General features: G+C 44.3%; 1 protein-coding gene and 1 long non-coding RNA gene across 3 annotated transcripts in view; one reads left to right on the top strand and one right to left on the bottom strand.

Moving 5' to 3' along the window:
* Positions 1 to 15,514, top strand: part of NEURL1 (neuralized E3 ubiquitin protein ligase 1) — a 131,740-nt gene extending 116,226 nt beyond the window's left edge. For both annotated transcript variants that reach the window (XM_083505074.1, XM_083505075.1), the window contains exons 5-6: positions 7,994 to 8,140; positions 9,768 to 15,514. In XM_083505074.1, coding sequence (XP_083361200.1) covers positions 7,994 to 8,140; positions 9,768 to 10,009 — 389 coding nt within the window. In that variant the 3' untranslated portion in view covers positions 10,010 to 15,514. The remainder of the gene's footprint in view (positions 1 to 7,993; positions 8,141 to 9,767) is intronic.
* On the bottom strand, positions 11,090 to 18,857 carry LOC310707755. Its single transcript, XR_014526717.1, has 2 exons — positions 17,685 to 18,857; positions 11,090 to 15,304 (listed from the first exon to the last, which is right to left on the bottom strand). It is a non-coding gene; the product is annotated as an uncharacterized lncRNA (long non-coding RNA).
* Between the last annotated feature and the right edge of the window lie 45 nt (positions 18,858 to 18,902).

Here is an 18,902-nt window from a genome sequence, read left to right as displayed (position 1 = left end):
AGCAAATCTTCATTTAAAAGTGAAATTAGTGCAAATTGGAATCTGCCCCTTTACAATTTCTGTGGAGATGGGGAGCCTTCCTTGAGGAGAAACATGCAGTGTGAAGAGGCTTAGGGTTGGCTTTCCATTTCCTCCTCAATGTGTTTTCTTAAATTATGCTAAGAATGCCTTTTCATCTGGAATGTCACTTGTGAATATTGCTAGTAAAGGATAGAATGTAAAAGAGTTGCTGCTTCTAAATTGATCGGAGAACTATGCTTTTTCTATTCAGAAATGAGTTTAGGCATCACCCGTGGAAACGTTCGTAGTCAGTGGCATTGAAATAACTAAAGTGGGGATTAACAACCTGTGGTCCTCCAGATGTGGTCACCATCCCTGACAATTGGCCATTCTGGCTGAGGGTGCTGGGAGCTCGAGTCCAGCAACATGTGGTGGGCCACAGATTGCTAATCCCCAGACGGCAGAGAAATCGTATTAGGACTCAATCCCTGCAACATCTTTATACCTTATCTGTTCCAGAGGTGTCATTTTTCTTTGCCACTCTCTCCCTTCTGATCCTGATTGTGTTGTTCTTTTCCACTAGATAATATTAGGGGAAATTGCTTGCAAAAAATGTATACAGTAGGCAATATTTTAAAAGTGTATATTCCACTTATGTGGTAATGTAAAGAACTGAACTTAAGGTTGAAAAAATTAGAAATGAAGAGAAAGCAAAAATTAACAGATTGAGTTTGACAAACAAAAATGATATGAAGTTATAGTCAAGGGACTTACACACCAGGCATAAACTTTATGTTCTCTCCTTCTGTGAGACTGCAAATTAATTGTCTTCTCCATCAGAATAATAAAACAGCTCTGGATGAAATGGGATGTTAGTAATAATTATATATTAGCTCCCTTATGCCTTTGCCTGGGTATATCGAATAAATTGGAAACAAGATAGTTTATCATCCTCTCTGAATTTTGATGTGCCTGTTCATGGCAGCTAAAGCTTCCCCATTTCTTGCACAAATGCTGGAATGGGTTAGATTTTTCTGCATATGTGTAAGTGACAAAATGGACTAAATTTCCTGGTAACAAGCAGGTTGATGCTTCCAGCAAAATCTGCAGTAAATTTTAAAGCATCAAACTTTGTGGTGTGCTTTTAGTGAATTAGTGGGAGTAAAATAACTCTGAGCAAAGTGCTAGTCCATCCTGATCTGCTGGCTGTCTCAACCTCCTTGGGTTTGTTTTGACCTAAGGATTTCTCCTTGCACAACAGAATGTCACCCCTCTCTCCTCCTCCCATGCCCCCCTTTATCTGTTCTGGGGGCTCCCTTAACCTCAAGAGGAGATTCATGGATAGCATCGTGTGCATGTGGGGTGAGACGAGGGGAAAGTCCCATTGTGCTTGAGCTAATCCGTGCACTAGCACTTTGATTTAGTTGAATATTGTCTGTAGGCAAAAATGTCCAAGTTGAGTGAGTCTGGAAGGAAATGCTATTCAGGCAGACATTTGTACATATCTGTCTGCAACCCATAAAGCCAAGAAAACGAAATGAGTATGAGCTGTTGTTTGCTGCAAGTGTTGATGCCTAGACATTAGAGGCTGTTGCCACAACAGCAATGCAGGAGAATGGCCATTTAACTACGTTTATTCATGAACTTTGGCCACCTGAATCAGCTGCCTCAGCATACCTCATGGGCAGGCCGGCCCTGTTGACAAGAACATACCGTATTTTTCGCCCTATAGGACGCACCGTCCCATAAGGCGCACCTAGTTTTTTGGGGGGGAAATAAAGGGGGGAATTATTTCCCCCCCAGGCGCAGGGCTGGGGCGGGAGAAGCCCGAGCTTCCCCCAACCCCAGCCCCCAGAAGAGGCAGCTCTCTGCAAGCCGTGGGAGCCCAGCGCCGGCTCCCACTGCTTGCTGAGAGCTGCGCGAAGCCTGGATGCGCTGATCTCAGTGCGCCTGGGCTTCAGCATGCAGGCAACTCTCCGCAAGCTGCAGGAGCCGGGCTCCCGTGGCTTGCGGAGAGCTGCGCGAAGCCTGGAGAGCGAGAGGGGTCGGTGCGCACCGACCCCTCTCGCTCTCCAGGCTTCAGCGAAAGCCTGCATTCGCCCCATAGGACACACACATATTTCCCCTTCATTTTTGGAAGGGAAAAAGTGCGTCCTATAGGGCGAAAAATACGGTAAGTAAGCATGCGTACTGGAGGCAGTATTGCCCCAAAGGATACAAGAGAAGAGGGAATATATTAAGAACAGGTTGTGTTCTGATTTTACCTATGGGACTGAGCGTTGGGAAAGTGCTTGTTAGCCCCCTGACAGTTATGCTATGGGATTCTGCAGGGCAATGTTTTATCCCCACTTTTGAGACTTATGTGAAAGGTTATTCATACATTAATACTAACCATAATCAGATAAAGATATCTCACACAGTGCATTCCAGTGAACCTGGTCTTGCCACTGTACCAGTGGACTGAATGCTGTCTCAGCAACCAATCTAGCCCCTTCCTTGTGCTGTCAGAAGGTTTACACTTTTTGCATTGAAAAAAATAATTGTCCAGACTTCATGCTTTTAGCCATTCATTCATCCCTTATTAACTTTCTCAAAGCGCAAAGCTAATCCAAGGATGGAGGGCTGGGTGGAGATTTTTTGTGAGAGTGGACTTGTACTGTGCATAGCCAAGTTCTTATTCAAGCTTGCAGACCTGGTGTGTGTGTGTGTGTGTGTGTGTGTGTGTGTTTTCCATGTTTCCTCCCAGAGTTCCACCCTGGAGAAGAAACATACCTATTTGGACTGAGAGCACAGAGGCCTTGGTGCTCTAAAAATATTACTTGCACCTTCTTGGCCATCATAAGTTCTGCCATCTTGGCAGCTTAACATCTCTCTGAGCAATCAGCCTGGAGCATGGGTTCCAGCTCTTTGTGTATATAAAATATTTGAAAATGTGAACTAGCACTTTGACTCCATGTGTATGAATGAGTGCAGTACATCTCTAACTGAATCTCAGCAGAGTCTAGGAAGTATGTTCCTGGCAGCAGTGGCAATCACAGCTGCCACTGAACGCCATTTTTTCCATGAATGCTAGATCAGGACCATAATGAGAGGCAAAAGATTAAAGCCCTGCTACCCTCCATGCTAGAGTCCCTTTCTGGTATGGGTGTGGGGGCAGAATCAGCAGTTTCCTTTGGGAAATGTGGGCATGGTTTGCCCTAGCAACCTGACAAAACCCACCACTGAGGCCCGTCCTGGATCTGGGAATCACCATGTTCATTTGCTAGAATTTCCCCCTTTTTAGGGGAAATGGGCTGCCATTTTAATTTCCCAGAATGCCATGAAGCTACAGTACATTGGGAACATTATGGGGAATTAAAATGGAGTCTCCTTGATTCCACTGTGTGAAGCTGCCCAGCATTCCTGCTGCTGCCGTCGCTGCAAGATAGACAAATTGGTATTTCTCTGATGCACAGACATATAACCCATGCTGCTCCCTGTGTATGGAGCCTCATTTAGGTCAAAAATATGAGAGGAAGCCTTTTGTTTTGTATACTTCTTGGCTGCTGTTTAATGTCTCTCTCTTTGTTGTGTGTATATGAGATCTGTTCTCTTGCTTGGGTGTTTACAATATACAATACAATTCCCTTCATTTGAACAGATTGGAGGAATGGGTGTGGGGTAGGCTGCCTCCAGGAACATTCAGATAGCAGTCACTGGTGCAAACAGGCCTGTTTACACAGGGTTATGCACAGGGCTGCAGCAGACCATCCCATGACACTGATAATAGTGGTGGTTGAGAAGAAGCTCTAAAACATCTAAGAAAGCCTCAAGTTTCTTGGAAGCAGTAAGGGGGATGCACAGAGAAAAGAAGGAACTGCAGCACCACAGATGGCCCTGAGCTGACCATACTGTCCCATTGTTTTCATAGTAGGGCACCTACTTTCATGCAAGAAGTCTCTGGTTCAATCCCTGGCATCTGTAGTTAGCTCTGGAAAATATCTTTGTCTGAGCCCCTGGAGAACTGCTGCCACTCAGTGTCAACAATGCTGAACCACATGGGCCAGTGGCCTCCTGTGTTGTACCTCCCCACCCGACGCATGATGAATTGTGGTAGTCAGAGTGGCTTCCACATTTTGCTCTAGGCACCTTCAAGAAAGTACTGCATTGATGGGCCTCTCGTGCACATGGCAAAACCTTCAATGCACTGAAGAGCCTGGTTAAAACAACAACACTGTACTGGAGGGCCACCAGACTTGAAAAGTGGGGATCTTTTGCAATGTGGAGCCATAATGGGGCTGCACTGCGTACTTGATGGCCTCTGCTGTGAAAATTGGTAGGCAAAAACACTGCTCCCTACTGAATTACTTATGATAAGGTGTGCGCTAGCATCTTAGAGCCGCCCTCCAGAGGGTTGCTAGGATGCTGTCCCATGTGTGTGGCCTCTAAAACAGATTTTTAAAATCTCTTTGAAGTGACCCATTTCTGTGGAGTGCTGTCAGACATGTTGAGCTTGGGTGCCTACAAGGGCTCAGTGAAATTTCAGGCCTGTTCTAGACCCTTGGATAATGACTGTAGCTCAGTGGGAGGTAGCCATGAATGGTTGCTCTGACATTAAAGCATTGTCTATCACAGGCATAGGCAAACTTGGCCCTCCAGATGTTTTGGGACTAGCTAACAGGACCAGTGGTCAGTGATGATGGGAATTGTAGTCCCAAAACATCTGGAGGGCTGAGTTTGCCTATGCCTGGTCTATCAAGCCATTTTGATCAGGTTGTATGGCTGGAGCAGTTTTCTTCCTACACTTTGTTTCTTTTCAATTGGAGCAATACAGGATTAATGGAAGTACAGTCATGCCTCAGGTTGAAGTAGCTTCAGGTCGAGCGTTTTCAGGTTACGCTCTGCAGCGACCCGGAAATAACGGAGTGAGTTACTTCCGGGTTTCGCCGCTCACTCATGCACAGACGCTCAAAATGACGTCACACGCATGCGCGGAAGTGGCGAATCGCGACCTGCACACACACAGACATGGGTTGCTTTCACTTCAGGATGTGAACAGGGCTCCGGAACAGATCCTGTTCGCATCCAGAAGTACCACTGTAGTATTTTCTAATGGAGATCAACAGTTGCCTTCCAATGAAAACAAAATCTGCCTGTGAACTTTATTGGGAATGGTCAGCCCTGCTCAGCATTTGAGCCTGAAGCTATCACTCCCCCCTTCCTCTCTGCCCATCCTGCCCACCCACTTTACTGAACTTAATGCTAATCAGTACACACACACACACACACACACACACACACACACACACACACACAGCAGAGCTGCATTGGCTGCCAGAACAAAATAGCCAAGGATTCTGCCATGATTAGCCAAAATCTGACATTGAGTAACGGTCCATTAGAAACAGCTGCCTTTCCTCAGAACGTTGTCCTCAATGACCTTGGCATTTTGCAGTGTTACATGGGAAGCATTACTTATTTTATTGCCATTTATATCCCCTTAAAAATGGCAAAATCAACATAGCAGATTGCTAAACCAGCAATGGCAAAGAGCTGAAACAGTTACCATAAAGCCTAATATTGTCATAAGGTTTGTTTCCAAAGAACAAATGTTGGAACACAGCTTGGACCCCGTTGCCTCCCCTGCCCTATAAAATAGGGTTCAGGAATGGATTTGGGACTGCTGCTTTCAGTTCTCTGTTAGGATTGCCAAGCCCAGACTTTTGAGATGCCTCTTTTCCTTTAAAATGAATGTAAAAAGGAGAATTTGAATGAGTACGGGATTTGTTCCACCATAGTGGTGTATTATTATTAGTAGTAATAGTATTGGTGGTATTAATTTCCTGCCTTTCACCCTAAAGTCCCAGGGTGGGCTACAATTAAAACACAATGTTAGAAACAGTGTAAATCAACTTGCAATCACAGAAACAAGGTGGGTCCTAAAAATATACATCTCAGGTGTCAAAAGCCAGGGTAAAGAGGTGCCTCTTCAGCATTCACCAAAAGCTGTATAATGAAGACAGCAGATAGGCCTCTGTAGCGGCAGAGGTCCACAGTTTAGGGGCTGCCACTGACAATGTCTTTTCTTGGGCTGCTACACACCCCTTAAACCTCTGGAACAACTAAGAGGGACCCTCTGCTGATCTTAACTCCCCAGGGTTCTGTAGGGAAGGTCATCTGCACCTGGTATAAATTTACCCCATGATGCCTCTTTATGTTCCAGTTTAACACTCACATCTTAGATGGCTAAGCTCCTGTTGCAAGGACATTAGCCTGTGCATCTCCTTGCTGAGATGGAGGCCAAAGCTGTTCTTTAGGTACATAGGAAACTGCCTTATACCAGTGCATCTGGTCCAGCATTGCCTATTTAGTCTGCCTGTCAATGGCGTTGCAGGGTCACTGACAGAGATCTTCTTCACGTTACCTTTTACCTGATCCTTTTAAACTGCAGATACCAGGGACTGAATTTGAGTCTTTCAGCGCACAGAACCTATGCTCTGCCGCTGTGCTTTGGAGCCTTCTCTCTTTGTCACTCTGTTTCTTCGTCACACCTGATGCCATGCTCATTCTGTTCATTTGACTTTTTTTCTTTTTTTAAGTATGCAATTACGTGTGTCATGGCGATTGTTTCCATGTAAACAGAAATAAGTGAGTGCCGGGCAACAGAAGCACAATGTGTGATTGATGTGTTTAGAGCAAACAGAATGCAGATACTGCTCACAGGGTGTTTTGACGCAAACCTCTGGTCTTCTGAGCCTTGGGTATGACAGCTATTTCTCACTCCACAGCTCAGATATCTAGAATAACACGCATCTCAATACTTGCAGTTCCACCAGCCCCCGTGTCCCAGCCACAGGGGCTTCTTGGTAGCCAAAAAAGGAGCTGTGCGAAGCAGCATGGGTGGGTATCTTACCAAATAACAATGATGCCAGCAGTTCAAATCCCTAGTTAGGATTCCAGGCTCTTGCCCAGAATTGCTAACTAGCGAATGTCAATGCCAAATCTTACTATTTTATATGTACAGTGGTACCTCTGGTTACATACTTAATTTGTTCCGGAGGCCCGTTCTTAACCTGAAACTGTTCTTAACCTGAAGTACCACTTTAGCTAATGGGGCCTCCCGCTGCCGCCGCGCTGCCGGAGCACAATTTCTGTTCTCATCCTGAAGCAAAGTTCTTAACCAGAGGTACTATTTCTGGGTTAGCGGAGTCTGTAACCTGAAGTGTCTGTAACCTGAAGCGTATGTAACCCGAGTATAATGTGTTGGTTTATTTATAACCCACTTCTTTCTCTGTGTAGGTCAGGGTTGCCAACCATGTGCCCACAGGTTCCATGGTGCCCAGAAAGGCTTTCACTGGTGCCCCTGGGCAGGTGACCAATACTCTGAGCTTTCAGGGGGAAAATAGCTAAGTCTTGCCCTCCCAGCAAGAAAGTTGTGAGATAAAAAGTGCAAATACTTTCTGAGCAATTTTGGTGAAATGAGAGTCAATGTAGTGTGGTGACCTTGTGTATTTTTTCCTGATACTGAGGAATGCCCTCTGTTGCTTTTAGACAGCGACGGCCTCAGTGTGGGTTTCTCTCTCTCTCTTTCTGTGTGCGTCTAAGTATTGTGTGATTTCCATAGCCATGACTAGCAGGACATAGCTGTCTTTCCATGGTATGCATAAGGTTGTCAGGGCTGGTTGTCTCTCAAATTTTATATTATGCTACGTTCCATCCCTAGAGTAGCCATTTTATGACCGGCGCTCCCAGCACTCTTTAAACATTCAAAGTGTTGCCACTAGTCCAAATAGGTTGGTGACCTATAGATGGTTCTCTTTCTCCCACTTTCTCCTAATAATAACCCTCTGAGGTAGGATAGGGTGGGAGAGAGACTGCTCCAGAAACAACCAGTGAGTTTGTTGCTGAGCAGTTGTTGTGGCAGCGATTTGAACCTGGGCCTCTCCGATCACTATGTCACACTACCTCTCAGTAAAAAGCTGAAACTATACCAGCATTTCACTTCCTTCTGCAGGTTCTACTCTCCTGGCTGAGCGACTGGGCCCCTCTGCACCAAGCTCACCCACCTCATCTCCAAACTCTCCCTCCGTCCTCTGCAGTGGCATTTCTGACCCCATTCTGAGTACATGTGGATCTGGCCCACTTGGCAGCTCACTCAGTGGTAAGTACTTCTACAGCACCAAACTATACCCCTTCCAGCCTCAATTACTGCATCTCGTCAGAGCCCTTCCTAAATTCATTTTCCTTTCCTGCCCCAAGAAGTGCAGGCTTCAATCTCTGCTCATTTGCCATTGCAAAATTCCTCTCCTCTTTTCTTTGTTTTAAAAGTGATTTTAGATTTTATAATGGTGCAGTATTGGTGATATTTTGTTGTTTTAATATAATTTTGTAAGCTTCCGAGAAAGCTGTTCAACAGTGGAATGGATTCCCTCCTTCCTTGGAGAGGTTGGATGGCCATCTGTCGTGGATGCTTTAGTTGAGACACAAATCTAGATGCAAGCCATGTTGGTTCTTCCTCCACAGTTGGCAGCAGTAATGTTTCTGGAATACCAGTTGTGGGAAACTGCCGGAAGGAAGGGTGACCTTGTGTTTGGGTCCTGCTTGCAGGTTTCCCACAGGCATCTGGGTGGCCACCGTGAGAACAGGATGCTGGACTGATCCAGGAGGCTTTTCTTATGTTTGTACTTGAATTTTGATGAGTGGACCCCAATGATCAGACACACTGCCTGCCACTGTTTATCCCTTGCACATAAACAAGGCCTGACTTACACTAAGCTTGTGCTTAGGCTTCCGTGCACTCGGGACACTGGCAAGCAGGTGTTTGGATCGTGTGAAGCCCTATAAATGTGCAGCTGCTTCTTCCTTGCAGACAACTACACCAACCACATTGACATCTGTAAGTAGGGCTGGGCCACATGCCCAAGGCCAGAGGCAGGTCCAGAGCCTGTTTCTACTCCTCTGCAGGTGCAGGATGATACTTTCACACAGATAATGGATGTAGGGGGCTTTAAAAGTGGCCTTGTGGCAAATTATTGTTCTCTAGAAATTTATCAATGCCCAGTGTTCATCACTTTGCAGAGATACCCTCCACCCCAACAGACCAATGAGACAGTTGTCTGGAGATGCAGTTTTGTACTTCTGTTCTTACAGACACGGACAGAGAACTAAATCCACTTATGGGAGAAAAGTAACACTTCTGCTATTGCATGTTTGTGTGCAGGTCACACATTCAAATCCAATTTATATGCCCAACAAACCCCCAGACTCTGAGACTAGACTATATTGCACTAATTTGGCACAAATGGAATTTGCTTCCAAGATCCAAGCCATTGGTGACTTTGGAATATATTTGACGCTGACCGAGAGGTGGATGGATGAAAAGACTACAGGAGCCAGGGAAATGTACTAGCAGTAGGGGGAGGATGCCACGTTCTGAAGTCCTTATTGCGCTTCTGTACTGGTATTCCAGCATCCTATCGAGTCATGGCTGGCCATCACATTTTAGTAGAAACTGCAAGGGGGGGAGGGAGGGATAATCTTGACCTCTGCAGGAAATTGAGTACATTGAGTGACATATTGGAACCCATGAATGGTCCATCTGGCACAGTATTGGCCATCCTGATAGTGGTCAGACAGATGCATCTGGGAGTTACAGAATTGGGGTGTGGGGTGATGTTCTCTCTCTCATTGTCAAGAATATGATATGTTGGACCAGCAATCTTATTTTTGATATCCCTGGGTAGAGATGACGACATATAAAAAGAGTGACAGCATTTCTTGTATTGCAGGCACAGCTCCAAATTCTCCCGTCAGCATGCCAGAGTCCCCCCTTTCCCCCTCCATCTCAGGGTCCTGGAATGACGAGTGCACCATCTGCTATGAGAACATGGTAGATACCGTGATTTACTCCTGTGGACATATGTGTCTGTGCTACACCTGCGGGCTCAAACTCAAGAAGATGGCCAATGCCTGTTGTCCTATCTGCAGACGTGCCATCAAGGACATCATCAAGACCTATCGCAGCACCTAGAGCAGCATGGCAGGAAAAGGGTAGGGGCAGCAGGGGACATGCTCTCTTATGACAACTCAACAGAACAGGGTGGGGAGGGGCTGTCCAGCTTGCCAAAATTCCCATCCTTCCCTCTGCAACTAACTCTGAATGTTGCTACATGTGGGCAAATCCCAGAAATTTGAGGTCTAAACATTTCCTTCCTTCCTTGGCATGTAGCAGAGAGCTACTGACAACAATCTGATGTGCATCTGTCAAGAAAGGTTGAATTGCATTCCTCCTCTCTCCCTAGCTCTGGCTCCATTCACCCACCTTCCTGCAAGGATCAAATGATGCAGAATAATCAGATTTTCTTGGGTATGTTAGCAGTTTCATTATGTGAATGAATTCAACATTTTGGACGTTTAAGTGGAGTAGAAAAAGAACAAGCCATGTGAGCACGAAACCACTTGCCAGAGCAAGAGGGATGGCCTCCCCCCATAGAAATATCTCTTGCAAGTGTCTATTCCGATGGGCTGGAACTGCCTCTGCCAGTTTTCCTAGTGGCCACAAATGCACATCAGTGGCAGCTAGTTCCCAAGCGAATGTGGTGTATGCTGGTGCTAAGGAAGGTGATCTTTGGGTGCTTCTTCTTGTACTGTGCTGAACACGAGAGTCTCACTGTTAACTGACAGCCTTCAAGTTCTACTTTCTATAAATGCTCTCTTCCTTTCCACTCCAGTCTGTTCACCCCGCCCTTGGAAGCAGCTGCTGATAGTGCTACAGCATGACACTGCATCCTTTATGAGCATTTCCCCCTGCTGCTTTCCCAAACCCACTGGTTTCCTTCTTCTTTTTAAAGCATTGCACCAGGAGGCTTTTTCAATGGCCAACAGGGGTGCCTTCACACCTGTTTTCTGCAAATGATGGAGTGCATTTTAGAAGCCATAAGGAAGAAGGCACACAAAGGCCTTTTATCAGGACACTGAACATCTGCCTCTGCTTTTAAGGAAAGTAAAAGCATCGGTAATTTAATAACCTTTGGCCAAGCTGAATGTGTGACACAGAGCTGCATCTATTTTGTTACCATGAAAAAAGAGAGACCTGAAGCAGTTTGTCTTAGTTTTTAAAAAATGTTTATTTGGTTTTATGAAGGATTTTTAAAGTATTCTTCCCAACATGTGAAGGACAATTGTTTTGGCCTTTCTTGCTCCCAGCACTGTGAATCTACCTGGCTTGACTGAATTCTTGGTGTTTCCCTCCATGCCTTGCTGCAGCTGATTGTGCTGTGATGGACAATAACAAGGCCTCATTCTTCAGCAGCTCCACTATCTTCTGTGTTCCATTGGACAAATCCCACATGCATCCGGAACTGCAGCTTATCGTCACTTGGCACCAAGTGGGCTAACTACTTCTGAAATGCCACCAAATACCCCAGCTGGGAGAAACCCGCAGCCCAGTTCATCAGCCTCAGCTCCCTAATATGAACACCAGAAACAGTTAGGTAAGGAAAGAGGTAGATTAAGAAAACATTCGGAAAGGGACAGTGGATTGTTGATGTCTGAGATTTTCATTTCCCCCAATGAAAAGTGTTTTGCTTCACCAACTTAGTGGACAGTTTTGCCCTCATCAGAGTCACGCCAGGCTAAATGTACAGGCAATTCCCATGTTGTGTGTGTGCCGTTTTTCACTGCCGGATGCAGCCCCTGTGCAAATGGAGAGTTGCCTGTATAGCATTGAGGCTGTAAATGTAATGATGGCCAACTCATATCGGGAAGGCAGAAAACCCTTTAATACAGATGTCCTTAAAAAACACACAAGAGGATTGGGGCACAGTATTTCTAAAAGACCCAGTTCCCCGCAACACCTAGCAGCCGCTGCCTGTAAGGAAAAAAGTTAGGAGACTCTTGTTTGAAGTATACCCAGCATAGTAATATTCCTGGACTGGACTGATTCTTCTAGTACTTGCTGTCTGAGCACTTGGGAGTGCTTCAGCCTGTGCTGGACCTAGCTAATCCACAGTTTACAATAGGGATGGGGAAATTGTGGCTTTCTAGAGACCATTCAACTTCCATACATCCCAGTGAGCATAGCCAAGGAAAAGAAATGTTGGCAACTGTAGTACAGCATCACGAGGAGAGGCACAAGTTTCCCCATCCTTGGTTTACGGGGATCAGCACAGTGGCTGCTGAACCGCCTCATGCAGGTGTGGTCCAAAGAATATAGATAACTGGTTTTCCCCCATCAAGGCATTCCTAGTCAACTTTTGCCTAGGACTCGTGATCTGTAAAGATATTGTGATGTGCAATACTAAGCAATGGCACCTCTTGAAATTTAGTGTCCATGTTGTTGGATGTGCAGAAAAGGCCTCAGTTAAAATTGCCTCTGTTTGGGCATATGACCACCTGCGCATGTGGTGTTCAAAAGAAAAGCCTGCCTGGTTTGGCCCTCCGTCCATGCTGGCTTGGTCATGTGCCGCCATTGCATGAACTGGATCCAACTGCTGGAATGTTACTGCAAATGCCACTTTGAATATTTGCACACAGCCAACTCCTCACTGGCTGGGAGCCAGCAAGCACTTTGCTGTTGGTTGTCAATCTAAGTAGACCCTTATCAAGGCAATGGATATTGTACCATGTGATAGGTTACAGGCACTTCAGAATAAAAAACAATGCAGGTGGATTGTAGCAATCCTTTGCAGAAAGGAAAACTGACTCACCTAGTCACAAACCAAAAATAGAAGCTATAGTTCCTAAGAGTTTGCTCACTCATACTAGTCTTGGACCACATAAATTAGCATTTTTTCCTACCCCCCCCCCATCCACCTTGAGGTGCTCATCTGTGCTCTCTTAACTGCACTCAAATCCCTAAACAGCTTCCCATTCCACTAGTAACTTGCATCTGGCCCTCTGCAGTGTCAACCACTTGCAAAACATTTTTTAAAAATGAGCACAAAGCCTCAAACTCCATAGCCATGACATAAGAGAACCAGATGTAGATGGGACAACCACATGATTTATCTCTGCCTTTGGCAAGTAAGACATGGAAAGTTAATTTATGCCCCTCAAGGCAGGAGCCCTTTCCTACTGTGGCACCATAAGATCATTTGAACCAGGATCTGACAAGACCATTCTCTCTCTCTGTGTGTATGTGTTGTCTTCCGTTGAGTTCATTGCATCTATTCCAGTATAAGTTGTGTGAAGAGAACATCTGGTACTACCTTTCATGTCCTATAGCAGAGATAGGAACCTTTGGCCCTTTAGAAGTTGCTTAATTTCCATCAGCCACAGCCACCATGACCAGTCTGGATCAGGGAAGATCAGAATGACGGCACAGCAACATTTGAAGGTTCCCCACAGCTGCCCAATGGCTATAAGTAGATAAGAAAATTACAAACTGAGGCTGTAGTCATATGCCCACTTACTTTGGAGTTAAGTCTTTTTGCACAATCATGGCTAGAAACAGGCTGCATTCATTCTGCAAGGTTCCCATCAAATCCAGTCTCCTCCACAGCTACAGTATAAAAAGAGAGAGATAACATTTGTTTCAGCAGTTGGGGCAATACATAATATGCAGTAACATAGGGAAGAGACAGGGCCGGCATTGTCTGGAGATTTCATGCAAGACACATTCACCTTGATCTGGTTCTGGTTCTTTGTGATCCAGGAGCTCCTCTTCCCTGAATAGTTCCCTCCGTTACTGAAGAGAGGAAGTAGGTCTGCATGTGTATTTCCTTCCCAGTAAAAGATTTGCTGCCTCTACTCAGCTGATTGAGGCAGAGTGTAGGGACAGGAGCCCCACGTGAGCAGATAAGTGAATATATACGGCTTTGGAACAAGGTATTTGTGGCTATATATCTTGCTTTCACATAGTATCTAAAATCAGAGGTGAAGCTCTGCATTGTTGCATCCACAATAGCAATGGAGATATCAAAAGATGAATTAACGTATTTTATATTATTATTATTATGGCATATCGATAGATGGGAAAAATGGGGGGAGAAAGCAATTCTTTAAAAATAGAGACAGTGGGGTAGGATAGCCAAAGGCTTAAAGTACTGTAACAACACAAACATCTCCTAGGCTCGGCAGATTTTGCCAGTCAGTTTTCACATTTCCCTAGAATGTATTTTAATATGAGAAGGTGCTTTGGGAAACTTCAGCCCAGGGCTTCATATTTTAGGACACTATGCCATAGAAACTAGCAACATGTCTTCAAATGATGAATTCATAATTAAAATGCTGTGTATAGTTGATGCTGCTATTGTGCATGAGAAAAATATTGCCTCTAGAAAAGATGTTTTCTAGAAAATGCATTTAATAATATCCCTTTGGCATCACTTCTGTGGGGAGCACACTTCTTATTTTACAAACAATTGTGGCTAGTAAAATTACATGGCACACATTTCTAAACACCTAGGGGTGTGTGAGGAATAGTTTTGTTTTTCGGTTCATTGTCACTTTTAATGTTTCTTTTGTTTAATTTTCTATTTGTTTTCCCATTGCTTTCAGTGGAAGACCCAGGCAGTTTTCTGTTTTAACTTGGATGTTTTCTATCCAATTGGTATGCAATCTACTACCTCCCCAGGGCATTAGACCCACTGAATGGGTCCCCATTTTATAGGTTCTTAGAAGCATGCCGAGGCACAGGCTAGATGCTCTGTGAACTGAACACAGCTTTCACTGGTCTCTCTCTTTCCCCCTTACTGTGACATTTCTCTGAACTGTGCATAGACTCCTTCAATGCAAAAGCAATGCCTCTAAAGCAATGTAGCTGAAAACAGAGTATGAACTTTAGTTTAATTTTCATTCAAATTCCCATTTACTATAAAAACAGATGAGTAAACGAGGCTCATTTAATTTTTCATTCATGTTACAAATGACTGCACTCTCTTACCTAGTAAATTAAATGTCATTAGTTTCTGAATAGATGGGTCCTAATCCAGAAATGCACATGTTCAACAGTGGACTTCATCCATGTGCTGTTCAGGTGGGGAGCTAGAGTAATCAACTTTGTGTTCAAGCCCCGCTTTGGGCAAAAGATTCCTGCACTGCAGGAGGTTGGACTAGATGACCCTTGTGGTCTCTTCTAACTCTACAAATCTATGGTTGCCCAAATAACCTGTTTGGAATATGAGGCCTGGATTTATTCATTCCATTTTCCCTTGTGGGAAAACAAAACCTTGAGCCCGCAGATGTCAGTCACTGGTAGAGAGGAAGTTCACATACAACTCTGAATGTAAGGCTTTTAAAAGGTGAGCCATACTTACTATCTCCTTTTGTGCTTCTGCTGGAAAGGGCTCTTGTCTGAAATGCTGTATTCCTTACAGAGTCATTCCTATGAAGTGTCAGAGTAGGGGTAAGGAACTTGTTCAGATTGCAGTGCCTGCTGCTTTATATTATCCACTTTTAAAATTAATTCTCCCCATGTTAATGGGTAGGAATATTTTGAAATCAATAAAAAAAAATGCTTCCTTCATCGCAGCCTATTAAAACAAATAATGGATCCAATTTATGTCCCTAATAAAGGGTTTGCCATGACAAAGAATGGTTGTTGTTTTCTTTTGCCTAATCTGTTATCGATTGTGATAAACCAAAGTTAACTAAATTACATGTGTTCCTAAGGTGTTGCTAATTTGCAGGAGCTGCATTCTGAAACCATAATAACTGGACTGTGGGTGGAAGGAAATATTTTTGTTTTGACTTGAAAATATTCCCCCTCATTAGCTTTTTGGCAACCAGAGAAGTTGGTTCCACTCCAGTAAGGGAAACTGGACTGAAGTGAATCAAGAGAGAACCCCACACTGTACAAGTGTTTGAAAGAGGGTGGATGTCCATGCTAAAGGGGTACATGGCTTTCTGCAAAGTTTTAATTTAAAAACAAAAGCTTTTGCCAACATGTGCTAAGAGCACATAACTAAGGTCAATCATACTCATTGCCAGAGGCAAACTGTTTTTTTTATCCAGGTAAGCCAAGGGCCCAATTCAAATCCTTACACAACAGCTGAAGAGAAAATCAATCACATTGCTGCCAGCTTTGACTTGCTCAGGGTTGTGTCCACATATACCTAAGCCAGCTCCTTCCACCTAAAGAGATATTCAGTACTCCCCCCTCTGCCCTTAACAGTAGCACCCTTTTGCACATGCAAATTCAAAGCTTGAAGGCCAATCTGTGCACAAAAATGTATTTGGGCATACAGAAATCTGGCTGAAGATGGACTCAAGGGAAGGAGGAGTGTGAAAGGGAGAACATTCTCCTTCCACTCAGTTAGTGTGGGGATATGTATGTATTTATTGAGGACCAAAGATGGAGGCGGCTTACAGAAGCTGAAAAAGAAGTGCAAGGCAGTTCATGCAGAAGAACATTTCAATGGGAGCATTATCACAATCGGTTTCATTTTCCTCTGTATTTTTGTGTCAGGATCCAGAATTCATGTGATACAATGTCATGGAAATGAGAATTTTATCTTTTAATTGCTTTATTTAAAAACAAATTTTGTGTTTTGTTTATATATATATAAATATATATATACACACTCACACAATATAAAAAAAGACTATTCCATTCAGTGTGAGAATTGGATAACAGTGATTGTGAATAAAGTTGATTTAGGTATGCCATGGATGTGCTGGTGTGGGATGCTTACATTTTTTTTGGGGGGGGGGGACACAATACAATGGTCAATGAGCACAGGAGTCAGTGAAGTATGTGGATCTATTTCCACTTATTGAAACAAATGCCACTAACCTAAGCACACTTAACTTGGAAGCTTGTCTTATTGAACACAGGAGGGCCTTTTCTGCTAGGTAAACTGTTTCAGATCATGCATGAACAAGACATTCCTTCACACAGAATGACATTTCTTAGTGAGAAACTTCTTGGTCCAAAGGGACAGGAAGTAACTGGGCAGCTAGGTAAAGGTAAAGGGACCCCTGACCATTAGGTCCAGTCGTGACAGACTCTGGGGGTGTGGCGCTCATCTTGCTTCCAGGTCATGTGGCCAGCATGACTAAGCCGCTTCTGGTGAACCAGAGCAGCACACACGGAAACGCCGTTTACCTTCCCACCGGAGCAGTACCTATTTCTCTACTTGCACTTTGACATGCTTTCGAACTGCTAGGTTGGCAGGAGCAGGGACCGAGCAATGGGAGCTCACCCCGTTGTGGGGATTCGAACCGCCGACCTTCTGAACAGCAAGTCCTAGGCTCTGTGGTTTAACCCACATCGCCACCCGCGTCCCAGCTGGGCAGCTACATCCCAGTTATTTTCTGTAGAAGCTTAACTGCCCTTCCACCACAAGTTCCTTGGGAATCAGAGGCAGAAGGAGGTGTTCATAACAAAGTTTTTTATATATGCTGGAAGCCACCCAGACAACCCAGTCAGATGGGCAGGGTACAATTAATTAATGATTATTATTTGACTTCCTTCAATACCTCGTGGGTAAATGGCCAGCTATTTAGGGGTGAGGCATTATGGTTTTTGTGGCGGTATAATTTCCCCCTCTTTCTTTGGCTAGCAGGCACTCTGCATCCTTCAGGACAGCCTTGTTTTGGACTCCCATCAGCGCCAGTCAGTAAGGCCAATAGTCAGGGCTGATGCAGTGTCACACACTAGGTTGAGCAAGCCTGCTCCAGGGTCTCAAACACATCTCCACCACCTGTGTTTATGAAAGTACTACCAGAAACCCAGCACCCTTTGTGAGTTATTTAGAACCTACCTTTCTCTTATGAAGCTCACTGCAGCATGGAGTTCCCAGGTGGTCTTCCATCCAGGCACTGACCAGTCAGTTACAGACCTGCATAGTTTCAAGAGTTTTGCTGCATTATGTGCCTTCTGACCACACACCCCCTCAGAGTTTCTCTTGATTTAGAAAATTTACTGCTATGCTCTTATCCTACATGCTGAAATCACCAGGACTGACTGCTCTCCTTGGGATACTTTTAAGGATCGGGGTAGATTTATCTCTGCCATTTAATTGTTGCACAAACACACCCACCCACTTGACCTCTTTGAAATTCAGTGCCCTGAATGCTTCCTGGAATTAAGTGCAGCCTGTGAAAATAGCCTGACTGGGAAACCAAGCTAGAGAGAAACTGAGACTGAAACATTAGTGATGGATCATCACCACCACCTAGTGGCTAGTTTAGTGACTGGCACCCTCTACAACCACTGAAGAGTGAAGGGCAAAGAGGTAAACTAAGGGTTGCAAACACAAAAATATGTGTTGCAAGGGACACCCATAAGCATACCAGAAACCAAGGACTGTGTAAGAAGTACATATTACCCTCAAGCTTTATATTCTACAAAAAGTGCATTGTGTTTATCAGCACCTATTCAAATGAATTCACAACTGTGCACTTTTAGAGAGCACTCTTGAACTCAAGTGCCCACCATGTATTACAAATCATATTACTCATACGACACTGATGGGAGTCTTACAAATAAAGGAAGGGTTGTAGGTCAATGGTGCGGAACATGCTTTGCATGCAAAACAGAACAGGTTCAATCGCCAGCCTTTCTAGTTAGGGCTGGGAATGCCCTGTCTAGAATCTGGGGAGCCAATGGACAATGGCTTGTTTGAGCCCTAAGCAGCTTTCCCTCTTTCTACTTCTTCGGCTCATTTCACATTCCAATCCAAAAAAGGTAATTCTTAAATCATGAGTTCTGAAGTTACCTGAATTACTTAAAAACCAGTGTGTACTGGTTTAAGGATTTCTACCTTTTCTGCTTTAATAGTTTCCTTTCCATATTTATACCTCCATGGTAATTTGTTATTTCCTTACCTCCTTTAGTTTCATGGATACAGCAAGCAACGTAAGTACTCAGCTGCTCTGAGCCCGGCCTTGGCTGGGGAGGGTGGGGTATAAATAAAAAATTATTATTATTAATTATTATTATTATTACTTCTTTTAAAAAAAAGATCACTGGGAATTTA

Source organism: Podarcis liolepis (genome assembly GCF_965112155.1).
Source record: "Podarcis liolepis genome assembly, chromosome: 5".
In the NCBI taxonomy this organism is placed as follows: domain Eukaryota; kingdom Metazoa; phylum Chordata; class Lepidosauria; order Squamata; family Lacertidae; genus Podarcis; species Podarcis liolepis.
The sequence above is the reverse complement of the archived record's forward strand: the minus strand, read 5'-3'. Positions and strand labels throughout refer to the sequence as shown.